General features: G+C 37.6%; 2 protein-coding genes across 2 annotated transcripts; both read left to right on the forward strand.

Moving 5' to 3' along the window:
* The first annotated feature begins 1,613 nt into the window (after positions 1–1,613).
* Positions 1,614–4,154, forward strand: LOC121323635. The gene is made up of 5 exons (XM_041264805.1): positions 1,614–1,780; positions 2,540–2,642; positions 3,337–3,404; positions 3,492–3,590; positions 3,856–4,154. The coding sequence occupies exons 1-5, from the start codon at positions 1,629–1,631 to the stop codon at positions 4,085–4,087; spliced, it is 654 nt and encodes a 217-aa protein (XP_041120739.1). The 5' UTR covers positions 1,614–1,628; the 3' UTR covers positions 4,088–4,154.
* A 974-nt stretch (positions 4,155–5,128) lies between these two features.
* mynn (myoneurin) lies at positions 5,129–11,636 on the forward strand. Its single transcript, XM_041264923.1, has 8 exons — positions 5,129–5,171; positions 6,941–7,241; positions 7,422–8,227; positions 8,815–8,974; positions 9,161–9,339; positions 9,601–9,684; positions 9,762–9,848; positions 10,256–11,636. The coding sequence occupies exons 2-8, from the start codon at positions 6,970–6,972 to the stop codon at positions 10,522–10,524; spliced, it is 1,857 nt and encodes a 618-aa protein (XP_041120857.1). The 5' UTR covers positions 5,129–5,171; positions 6,941–6,969; the 3' UTR covers positions 10,525–11,636.
* Positions 11,637–12,767: the final 1,131 nt, after the last annotated feature.

Raw genomic sequence — 12,767 nt, forward strand, 5'->3', positions numbered from 1 at the left:
GAATTGTCAATCATACTTCAAATGTGTTCTTCTTTATATCTAACGTTTGCAGAATGATTGCATTATTGCACAGCTAAACTGCTCACTAGATGAATACACCACAGTTATACAGGTAAGTATGTACATATGTTAGAAGCTTACAGTAAGTAACATACAACCCCCACTATATTCTGCTCCTGAGGAGACCATGACCAATACACAGCGCTCATGGTTGTTTCAGACAGTCGAAGCAGATAACCCAAAATATAGTTCCTAAAATAAGTCAAGTGAGGTCAATTTATTAAAAGGATTTCGTTCTTTGATCAGCACATTGGAATGTAGTTCTGTGTTTGCTGGGGCTTGTCTGTGGGCAGCTGGCAGAATGTGTTATTAAGTGGATTATTCACAGAGCTGGGGAAGGCAGAGCGATCTATGAACCGAGAGCGATCTACCAGCGGGTTTGACTGTTTTGCTGGCAAGTATCAATTCAGTATCAATTTTCAGACTGGCTACATTTTTGGTTATTTGTTCTTTGCTACTTGTGGCAATTTACAATGACTGGATTGTAGACTAATAAAACATTTGAACCAGGATAGCTCAGGCAGTTAATTGAAAGCTGTGCAAAATTCAGGATCTAAGCTATTTGTTTTTTGTGACACAGCGAGACACCAGAGAGTGTTTTTAATACTACTGTTTTAACAGTGCTGGATAGATGCGGGACTCTTTGGCTGCAAATTACAATCTGTAATTCCATTATTGTAGGGTACTTGTACTTGAATCTTAAGTAAATGAAGAGCTTTATTTAAACTCTCTGAAATGTGGTATTGTCTTATAAAGAACTTCGCTGCTGTTTAACCTGAACATAATCTGCAATGCAGTGCATGTGCCTGTTTTAAAATAATAATTTAAAATAACTATAGTGAGAACATTTGCCTTTTTGTGCTGCTGAAGTTATCTGTAGTCATTTGGTTAGTATAAAAATGAATGTTTTGTGACAGATTTACCCTTTTGAATGAAAGAAACGCAGTGGCATATGCAATTGGTTATTGTAATGAATGATTTAATATGCGCATGTAGATGTGTTTTGTAATTTGCGTAAAATGGTGACATGGATTTCAAATAATCTGAGTTGTAGAAGAGGGGAAAGAACTTTGTATGTGTAGCTGTTTCTATGGTAGTTTGATAGTTGTATTTTTATAATTGGCCTGGTGTATAGTAAATATAGTCTTATTCTTAATAAATGATGGTTATACCTTGAGACTGATCCTTTCCTAATATATATATATATATAGGGGTATAGACATTAGGGGTAGACATTAGGTTTAGGGTTAGGGGATAGATTTAGGGGTTAGTAGGCTAGTATGTAGCTACTGGTCCATTTCTATGGGATGATTTTTCCTTGATAACGTTCCATTTAATCAACTGATTCTAATCAAATCAGGTGTTGGTTTCAACTGATTCTAATCAAATCAGGTGTTGGTTTCATCACTGTTCTGTGCCAGCAACTGTGCCATCTAGATTACTGTACCAGTCCTGGACTGGTCTTGCTCACAACATCTGTCCTTTTTAAAACTGCACAGATAAAATTAACTGAAAACTTTAGTATGTCTTAAGTTTCCTCGCAGTGTTCTAGATCTATGTAAGGGGACATGCATACCACACACTTTTATATTCATGTGAAATGTTTTGGTCGAGCTATGTATGGAACTGATTTGCAGTTATTTCATTTTCTGAAGGATTTGCGACAGAAGTTGAAGAGCTTACAAGACCTGTTAGGTGATACTCAGCAGGAAGCAGTGTTGTATGTACAGCATTTCTCTGACCTTTGTAAAATTGAAACTTTTGCCAATGGAGTTTGAAGATGGTTTCAGATATTTGATTGCAACAAGCAATATCAGAAATGGTCAAACAAACCCAAGTATGCTTTTTTTTTTTTTTTGAGTTTTTTTTTTTGTTATATAATGAAAAATCTTAAAACAGAAAACTATTTGATTCTTGTTTTTTTATTTTTGTATTTCTCTACTCAATAGAAAAAAAACAAGGAGTACAAAATCAATTGGATGAAATATACACACACCCTCTAGTGTTTTAAAATCCATAAGCGTTCTTACCTGTTACACTGCCTTTAACATCGATTGGCTCAGGTTATCCTATCCAGCGAGTTGTGTTATTTACAGCTTCAATACACTCAATCAAAATTCCAAGGTAAAGGGAAGTACACTGGAGAAGGCAGAAACATGTGTTTTCTTGTCCAGTTTACATGAGACAGCTGTTGTAGTTTATAGGAAACATTTCAAAGTGAATGGAATATGTTGGAAATGACAGTCCAGTTGCACAATGAGAAGCTCAACTAAATGGTACTGAAGCTAAAATGGTAGAGTAAGGATATTTTAAAACATTATGGACTACACCTTTTACATTCAGTTACAGAGCACAGTTGAAATGTGTGATTTTGTCACCCATGCTGCATTTGATATCGCTTTGACATTGCTGGTGAATGAACCACTGTTTATTTAGAAACCTGAACAAATGTGTACCATTCTCCTTTTTTTCTCTTCAGGCAAGGAGAAGATGATGTGTTTCAAGGTGTTCATGGCACAGCAGTTTCACCTGTCCTAGGCTGTTACTCCCTGGAATTTGAAATAGCAGAGTGTGAAGAACAGGTACTTTCATACTGCAAAACTAAAACGGCAATGCAGTCCTCTGAGGTCATATTCATCAAACAATTGCTAGGGATCTCCAAATTAAAAGACACACGCTTACATTTCATTTACTGCTGCTGAACATTTAGCCACTCACTAAATGTTTAAACAAAACTTTATCACCAACGAGTTCTTATCTTGGTGAGATGGAAAGGACACATGGATATACATGCATTTATTTATTTATTTAACCAAGAGATTTACTCACTGAGACCGTGGCTTTGTTCACAAGGGAAAACCATAAACATAGACAATTGCAATTGCAAACAACACAATAAAAAAAAACATGGGTGATTCAAACTTAATCAGCAGCGTACATAGTATAAGTAAAGCATATCTATTTGTTAATGTGGACGAAGAAGCTTTGTCAGGAGGTTCAAAGCAATTCCCAAATACGATCTTTAAAACCAGAAAAGGAAAGATTATCAAACTCCATCTTCATATGATGGAATTGATGGAAACAATTCCACGTCTTCAGGAGGTGATATGTCAACTCCCAGCCAATCATAATCATAATAAGTGAACATTGTATTGAAGAATGTACAATGACAACATTGTAGTCCTTACTGTTGTGCATTGTCGACACTGTACAAAATCACAGTGAAAATGACATACTTGTTTGCAGCATATAATTCACGTTCCATTTATTATATAGATTCAGCCGGAAAATAACGTAATTCCAGAGAAGTCAATATGGGGAAAAGATCTACCACCTGTACAAAAGTAAGAGTATTAATTGTTTTCTCTGTTATTAATTAGATAGGTTGTTTCCCATGTTTTGTAACTAATGGCTTTTTTTTTATTTCAAAGACTGGCTAAAATGGCTATGCCGCTGGACAACACTGTTGGAGGTGAAAAGTGTAACCCTAACCCTCGAGCCCTGTATGAAGATAGGACATCTCTGAGAGAGTAATATTGCATCACTAGTTGATTAATTATGAATTTATATTTTCCAAAAATGCATTTTCCCTCGGCTCAATCCAAGCTGTGGGAAAAAGGCATTTTTAGGAAAATATAGATTAATGAAAGAAACAATATAACTGATGATTGATTGATAAATCAAAATTTATTTTTTAAAAAGTGTCAAATTGTATGGTCTTAAAACCCATTGACATTAATTGAATTGGGACTTTTGTATGTCTGTGTGTAATGAACACTTTCTATTTTATTGTAGGCCTTCCTTCTCATACAAAAAAAGCCTCCGTCAGCAGTTTGAGAGAGTGTACCATTATGCTCTTCCCATTAGCCTTGTGGGCCTGTCACTACTGTGTATCTACAGACTTCTCCTGCCTGCCTCCCAGGGGGAGTGTGGCGCATCAACCTGCAGGCTTTCAATGTGGCGCAACTTCTGGTATTTGCTTGTGCCACAGTGGGGTCTGCGCCACATGATCCCTCCTCCTGTTTGACTGCCCACTAACACAACCCTGTTACTTCATTGTGTTTTATTGGCCTTGTTGTTTGTGCAGTACTGTCAAAATAAACACTGTGTGTGTGTATTGCAAACACTGTGTGTGTGTATTTTGTGATAAAGACTGATATATGCATTTATTTTCCACAACATGATCATGCTCACAGTATAAAGATCTGACAGAAACCAGAGTGTCTTTTGTGGCTGTACAGCTATCTAGATTCACTATCCATGTAAGTAATGACTGCGTGTCTGGTTATGCTAATGCCATTGTACCTACAACCATGTCTGCATTTCTGAGGATGCAGGTTTTATTAACAAAATGACTGTCAAACAAAATAATAACAGAAACACTGAGTATGTTTATAGAGATTAGCTTGGATGTCTGTTGTCAATTATAAGATTGCAAAGTTGTTCGTTTTTTTTCAAGCTTTTTGTACAATGAGTGTGGTGTAGTGTATAGTACAATGCTGACTTCCTGTGAGCTGCACTGAAACACAGTGAGACTACATTAAACTGTACACATTATGAAAGGCAGATATTAAACTACAACCTGCAGACAACTATCACAAAAAACAATAGACATAACACAAACAAGAGAAGTGTCTTTGCATATTACATTACAGTTAACTGTGTCTGGGACTTAACTGATGTGGCTGATATGGAATCTGTTTAAAGAAGCTGTGTGCATTTTATGGACTCAAATATTTTCACATACTTATATGGATCACGCTGTGATACTGAAGGAGAACCAGAAGGATTTGCTACAACCTGACCTATCAATTTGGTACTGTACTGTATCATGCTTGTGCGCAGCTGCTTGTTCTATCTTGCCTCGTATTATATTCTGATTTCATCTTTAAATCAAAAGAAATAAACGAATCATTGGACAGTGCGCATCATTGTTATACAGTATAGGTCCAGAGTCGTGTTAGCTACTTCAGCCACACACACCGTTTCAGGGACATAAAACGTTTGCCGGAAATGACGCTTTCTTTGACTGAAATGGTTAAGGTTATGGTTTTTTTTTTTACGTCGTCACAAAATGGCTGAATGAAAAAAGGGACCAAACATTTTAACAGGTTAGTTTTTTTTTTTTTTTTTTTTTTTTTAAGATATTGTAAATCTCTCGCGGTGGATATTTCCGTTTTCACTGGCTAAATTACATTAATTTCGGTAGCAAAACGAAAGACACCGGCGTTGTATTAGCAAAGTGATACTTTATTGCATTGCACAGACTCACCCTGGCGTGTCCTTTCGCAATAAGAGCCCTTTGTTGTGAAAATGTAGCCAGACTGAGAGACTACTAATATAAAGCACGGACCCACAAGCACACTACTTGCAGAAAACGTGCAGCTGGCTGCTTGCAATAGTGTTTAGACGCGCTTATTTTGTTAAATGTGAATTAATTTCAGTCTGTTAATTTAACATTTTGTAAATGGGGATTATAATGCAATAGGTTAGTTAAGCAGTTGAAGCACGCATCTACGGCTGTGTTTGTACAGCACTTGAACGTAATGAACTGTCAGTTGTAATATTTTTGTTTAGAGTAAGGACACGAATACCGGTATTTAAAACATAAGATGGAGCTCTCTCATGTAACAGTGTGGATTGTTCAAATATGTGTACGTGGTTTTGTTAGTGTTGGTAAAGTACAGTACTTTAGCCGAATGGTAAATATAATACTGTTTTCTATCAGGCGTGAAAATAAAAGCATGCAAAGCATTTAATGTTTAACAGTTTAATTCTACAGTGCAATGGTGTCAAACTACACAACTGTAAAACCCCAGGCACACACACACACACACACACACACACACACATATATATAAATGTTCCCCGAAAAATTGCATTGTAATAGTGACGTTAAAAAGTGGTAATTCCTCTAGAGGAAAATATGCTTGACCCATTCGACTCCTCGAGACCATCACTTTGAATTAAAACACAAAATGTCTCGTTTTCAATCACTCGACAACACCCACAGTACAGAAATGGTCATTAATGATCAACAAAATGAGATACGTACTAATAATAATAATAATAATAATAATAATAATAATAATAATAATGTAAAGCTGGTACAGTCGTATCTCAGAAAAATTGGAGAGGAATGGGAAATTAAGACGTTAAAGGCAGTCATCCAAATAAATCTGAAGCACAAACAGATAACGACATAGAACGTCTGTACACCACTGGACTGAAACATTACGTTAAAAAAAAAAAAAAAAAAAAAACTACTTATGAACCTCGTCTTTTTTAATATTAGCAAAAAATAAAATAGATGGGCCTCTTCAGTGAGTTACAGGAAAGCAATTCCATCTCGGTTTTCTGTAACAGTTTATAAATTAGTCGACCATTGGTCTCGTAGTTTATGACGTCACAGAAACCCTAGATGGAATTATGTCTGCAGTAAGGCACGACAGGGTGTGGGATATACTGTAATATCCACACGCCCATATGCGTTTATGCGTTTATTCCCTTTACATTTTCATTTATTACCTTTACATTGTGAATGGGGTATAAGGCCATAGCAGGCAGCAATGAAAGCACTGATGTTGTTCTGGAGGGGATACATGACTCTTCCATAATTCTTAATGCCTATTGTGCCTTTAGAGAAGCAGGACGTTCTCCAGATTTAAGTTAGTAATTTGGGCAGTCCTGGATTTGGACACCTCTGTCAACTGAGCTCCTGCTGTCAGCCGTCTACAAAAGTATTTTAAGTGTAGTCTTGATAAAGGGGTTTCATTTGCATAACACATGAATCGCTCGTGTGAGGGGTTTTCCATTTACACTCAGGGCAATGGGCTCCATATCTTTTTTGTAATTAAACCTAATTTTCTTTGTTCTCCAGGTATAAAAGGCTGATTACATTGTCTCATTATGATGCAACCTCTTCATCACTGCAAGCATCTACTAGACCAACTGAACAAACAGAGGCAGGAGGGGTTCCTGTGTGACTGCACCATTGTGATTGGCCAGACTCACTTCAGGGCTCACATGAATGTACTGGCAGCATTTAGTGAGTACTTTGGATGTCAGAGTGGGAATGCAGATGTGAACAGTGTCACCTTTCTGGATCCAACTCTGGTGAACGCCAGCGGGTTTCAGAAGCTGTTGGATTACGTGTACACAGGAAATATTATCATTGATGGGTAAGTTTTGTGATTGCCATTTTTCAGTGCACTTCTTGGGGCTGGATTATGAAACATTTAAACTGTGGGTCCAATGTTGCTGTAAAAACAGCACTATAATCTTGCCTCTGAATAGAGGTACTGTACCTTAAACTACAAGTTTGTTTAATGTGGTTTTTATTTTTCATTTCCTTCTTGTAGTGAGGATGCTATTGAAATCCACAAAGCGGCCACCTACCTCAAAATAGAGGCGGTGGCAGCGAGATGTAAACTAAATGCAGAGCCTGGGATAGCAGATGTCAAACTACTGTCTAAAGAAATTCTGAGTGCTGTCGTGGAGCCGGAGAAGCAGGATGATGGCCTTTCCGAACCCAGTGACCTGAGGGAGTTAGAAGTTGTATTTGTAAGTCAGGACCAAGCCCCTCCACAGCCCAATAACCCAGAGGTGGAAGAAAAGGGAGCAAAAAAAGCTAGAAAACCCAGAAAAGGACATGGGACTAAAGCCCAGCAGAGGAGGAGCTGCCAACCAAAAGAGAAGCAGACACAAAAAAACAGCCCATCCCTGCTGACTGAAGCTTTCAGTGATGCAAGCAACAAGACAACCCAACTCGGCATTCAAATGATGCAGGGAGACGAGGAACTGGATAACGAGTCTTCATTAGGGATGGACAGTGAAAGTCTTCCAGACCAAAATGCATTGATTCAAAAATCTGTGGTAAAGAAAGGAAAGTCCCGGAAGCTTTGTACGTTGAAGGAGAACTGTGCCTCGGATGCGCTAAGCGAAGATAATGTAGACAGCTTGGACAGCAGTGAGGCAGAAGGACTGTCTGAGAAGCAGCTGAAGATGAAGCCGGTGTGTAACACCTGTGGGAAAGTGTTCTCTGAAGCCAGCAGCTTGCGGAGGCACATGCGAATACACAAAGGTGTAAAGCCCTACGTCTGCCAGCTTTGTGAGAAAGCGTTTACACAGTGCAACCAGCTGAAAACGCACGTCCGCACTCACACGGGTAAGAAAGCTGGGATGCAGCTAATTCTTTACATCTGGGCAAACTGGCCAGAATCTTTCAAAGGAATTTCATTTTATGATATTAGGGGTGGCAGTAGGAATAACTAATTTATTTTTAAGTCAGAGTTATTGTATAAAAATGTCTTGTTGGGTCATTTCTTGGTCACAACTTGTTTTCACTTGGCATGGAATCGTATTGCACTCATTTTATAAAATTATCATATTTAAAATACAATGCCCAAACCAGAGGCTTCTAGCACTTTTTAAAAAAATCTTAGTTACAGTTTAACATATAGGTTCTAAAACATTTTTTATAATTATTTGCAGGAAAATAATGAATGTTACATCAGGTAAGATGAAGCAGTATTCACCTGTGGTCCCCATTATCATTTACATTCACATTCAATCACAGTAATAGCTGAGTTATAGCTAGTGCAAGCTACATACTGGGAACCATTTGTCTTATTTTGACTAACTGACAAATTTCAATAAATTTCAATTTGAAATGTGGTCTTCCTATCCTTGGGGACGATTTATATGGCATTGTTTCAATTTGGATCACTGACTGTTTGAAATCTTATTTTGAAGGGGAAAAGCCATACCAGTGTGATACGTGTGATAAAGGCTTCGCTCAGAAATGTCAGCTGGTTTTCCACAGTCGTATGCATCATGGGGAAGAGAAACCGTACAAATGTGATATCTGTGGCCTGCAGTTTGCCACATCCAGTAACCTGAAAATACACTCCAGGTGAGTTGAGGTGCCAGTTTGGGGCATGTTAATAATCTTTACAGTGGTGTCTGGTATAGTAACTTTAAGATTACTTCTATTTGTATTGCTTGATTATGGTCCAACAGCTGCAGTACGAATGTTGGAAATGGTTTGAGTTTAGGCATTTATTGTGACCCTTGTATACTTTCTCTTTTGTGGCAACAGGAAGCACAGTGGAGAGAAGCCATATGTTTGTGAGCGGTGTGGGCAGCGCTTTGCTCAGGCCAGCACTCTCACTTACCACGTCCGGCGCCACACAGGAGAAAAGCCCTACATCTGTGATACGTGTGGTAAAGCGTTCGCTGTCTCCAGCTCTCTCATCACACACGCTCGGAAACACACAGGTAACGGCAAAGTAGGTCACAGCACTGCCTCCTGAATGAGTGAACTATTAAAAACTGTATCTAGGAAACCACTTTTCCAAATTTGATGGAACTGCACGAGCATTGGTTCTGGCGTACTGTTCTAGGCGCAGTTGAATTCCAGTCATTGTGACCTACTTTTTTTTTTTATATTACTGACATCTGTTATATGCTCTGGATGTGTGTGACCAGCATAGCATATTACAAGACTGATGTTTTTTGTTGTTGTTGGCTTTGCTGCAGGAGAGAAGCCATATGTGTGTCGCACTTGTGGAAAACGTTTTATTTCTTCAGGAGAGCTTAACAAGCACTGCAGGTCCCACACAGGTTAGTACAGGAATTAAATACAACTTTCTTTATACTATAATGAAAAGACTAGTAACACAAACAGTTGTTAATTTCAGGTGAAAAGCCTTTTGTCTGTGAATTGTGTGGAAACTCCTACACAGATGTGAAGAATCTAAAAAAGCATAAAGCAAAGGCACATGGTGGTAAGTGAAAACAAATCCACTGCATATGATTTACAATGAAAACTTACATGCGCTGCTTCGATAATAAAGTTTTTAGCTGCACTGCTAAGGGTTACATCATCTTATAAACATCTGTCTAAAATGACTTGCTACTCCAATTCTCAAACACAATTTCTCTGGACTTATTGTATATTTGTAGTGTTTTCTTTTGTGTTAACAAAATCCTGTGTAGTTTAAAAACAATTAGGATTCTGCTTAAACATATTGAATGCATTTCTTGTAAGCACTGCAGAGGGTTCAATATAAACAGATATTTAAAATAAAAAAATAAAAATAAAAAAAAGCATTGGCAACCTTATCTCATGTAGAGCTGTTTATTGGACAATTTTGAGGGGATGATTTTTGCATTTAACAAGATTGTTTTCCAGTGTCTGCAGTGGAAAGAAACCTGGACCCTAATATAAGCTCTGAAGCCTTAGCGGACACAGACACATTGGAGAAAGTGTCTCTGCAGGAAACCACCCAGCTAAAGTCTGCTGACATCCCACTCTCCCTCACCCTGCCCATGACCACAGAAGACCAGCAGATGCTTTTGTCAGCAACTGACAGCTCCTCCATTTCCTCAGAGCAGTTGCTGAGGTCAGCGGTGACAGGCTATTCCGAACCCCAGTTCATCTTCTTACAGCAGCTCTATTAAACAGACACCAGAAACGATCCACTCAGAAATTCATACAGTGTTAACAAGCACAGTAAGAATTATGTTATCTAGTGTACGTGCCAGACAATTGAAATGTGCTGTTGTCTAACCGAATGTAGTGTACTTAATTTTGATGTCTCAGCTTTAATTGAATAATGAGCACATACAGTTTATCTACATTCAGCTATATGCAATCTGCAAACCCACAATGTCAGGAACCGTAAAGAATATTTAGGCTTCTACTGTTTATAGCGTTCTTTGTACCACACAGGAACATTTCCATATGTTCAGGCATGTGCACAGAGATGATACCCTGTTGATTATTTATGTTGTTGTGGACTTCAGTACCATGTGCTTATTATGCAGATTTTATTGTCAGAAGCTGATCATGTTATTCCTACTGCATAAAAATCAAGTGAAGATACAAGTTGCTGGTCTTGACATTTTTATTAAGCTTGTTATTTTCAGTGCAAGAAAAAAGTTCTTATGAAATCATTGATAAGTTAATTTGTCTACTATTTGCATTTTTCTGTATTTGTGTGTATTTCAGTAAGCAGCGGTGTGCTACTGTTTTGATGCTTAGTTTTGAGGAATTGGTTAACATAGTACCAGTTGTAACCATGATGTTCTATCTTTTATAATCAATATTTCCAGTTTAACAAACAGTATTGTATCTTTTCTTTGGCCTCTTCCTGTAATTAATTCTGCTGAACTGGTGACAGCATAGATGTCATGTTAGGAATGAATGCTTCAAGAACTGTATCTGGAATAAAAAGCATCCCTTCTGTACATTTCATGTAAACTGTTACATAATAAAATGCATAATAATCAATGTCTGCATAGCTTGCACAAATGCTAAATATGTACTTGTAAATTATTAATGGATTTCACCAAGTACGATGTGAGGTTAAAATAAGTTTTTCCACCCTTAGATATGGTTGTGAGAGTGTTTTTATCTTTTGTAGTGTGTATGTAAATACAGCTGTATATAATTCAAGATGTTAAAGAAAAATGGGCTTTTGTTTGGTGCTATAACATCATGTGTTGTACATTTTAGAAAGTGTTTTTTGTATCTTCTCAAGCTTTTCTTGAATAAAATAAGTTTTACTATCATATTTTCTTTTACAAAACAATGTGTTGCTAGGTGCATTACATAACACACTCTAACAAGTGCATGAATATACTTTCTGATATGTTTGTGTGTACGATCCACATCTCCTTGATAGTCATTTTATATCAAGTAAAGAATAGCTCCAGTACAACTGAGTGCACTGTGCAATGCTAAGAGAGTCTCTGAAAAAGACATAAAAGTGCATGCATAAAAATGGTATGCAGATTGAAGTGCGCTTAAAGCTAATCATTTTCTCCATGTGTTGTGCATAGTTTGTCCACTAGACGTCGCAACTGCATTACACGTGTTTGGTCGCTATAGAAACACCACTCAAAACATTTGGACGGTAATACAGAAATAGATGTACAATCCCAGTTAAGTGTGGACAGGTAAACCGACACGGTATCAGTACAGTGAAGTCAATATTCTGTAGCACGCGCATGTCTTGCTTTACAGTTTAAATATTTTCAACAGCTTTATATTTTACGGTGAGTTGCAGTACATACCAAAGCCGTGAAGCAAGCCTCATGCTTTTAAAGACGGCCAATGTTTTCGCCTTTATGTTCGTCCTATGCTTTCGCGTTCTGCTGGTCACTTAATAATGATTGAATACCAAAATACTGTACATGGACAGGACAGCAAAACCTGCTGTATTACATAACAGCGGATTCATTTCTAACACAACGGTCGTCATGGATACTAGTTCAGAACTCGAACACTGTCGATTTAAACAGACATGAATGTGGACAGGTGTATCGTAACTGTATCGGTACTGTACCGGTATTGAAATGTGAGTTAAGACAGAAAGTGGTTTCGTACCGGTATATTTTATACCGAAACTAACTGTAATAGTATCGTACTGATGCAAGTGTGAACAGGACTTGAGGCAGGCAGACTCAGGTACCCGCCCTGTCTTAATGTCCCCCAGATCCAATTGTATGTGTTTTTACTACTTATCAATTTAAAGCCATTTACGGTAACAGCTAATTGTGCCCAAATTTAATATGTCAACCTTAAAATGTCTGTTGCAGCTCAGGTTAAAATAAGTTCTGCAGTAGTTTCCAGTATTAAAATAACATTTATATTATATCTCAAGGCAAAAGATATGTGATTGATTTTATTCTGAGCTACT

Source organism: Polyodon spathula, chromosome 11, assembly GCF_017654505.1.
Source record: "Polyodon spathula isolate WHYD16114869_AA chromosome 11, ASM1765450v1, whole genome shotgun sequence".
In the NCBI taxonomy this organism is placed as follows: Eukaryota; Metazoa; Chordata; class Actinopteri; order Acipenseriformes; family Polyodontidae; genus Polyodon; species Polyodon spathula.

Coding starts and splice junctions, on each gene's coding strand:
- LOC121323635 (XM_041264805.1), top strand. CDS start 1,629: ATGCATACCACACACTTTTATATTCATGTGAAATGTTTTGGTCGAGCT. Junction 1,781..2,539: donor ACTCAGCAGGAAGCAGTGTT/GTATGTACAGCA, acceptor TTTTCTCTTCAG/GCAAGGAGAAGATGATGTGT. Junction 2,643..3,336: donor TAGCAGAGTGTGAAGAACAG/GTACTTTCATAC, acceptor TTTATTATATAG/ATTCAGCCGGAAAATAACGT.
- mynn (XM_041264923.1), top strand. CDS start 6,970: ATGATGCAACCTCTTCATCACTGCAAGCATCTACTAGACCAACTGAAC. Junction 7,242..7,421: donor GGAAATATTATCATTGATGG/GTAAGTTTTGTG, acceptor TCCTTCTTGTAG/TGAGGATGCTATTGAAATCC. Junction 8,228..8,814: donor GCACGTCCGCACTCACACGG/GTAAGAAAGCTG, acceptor CTTATTTTGAAG/GGGAAAAGCCATACCAGTGT.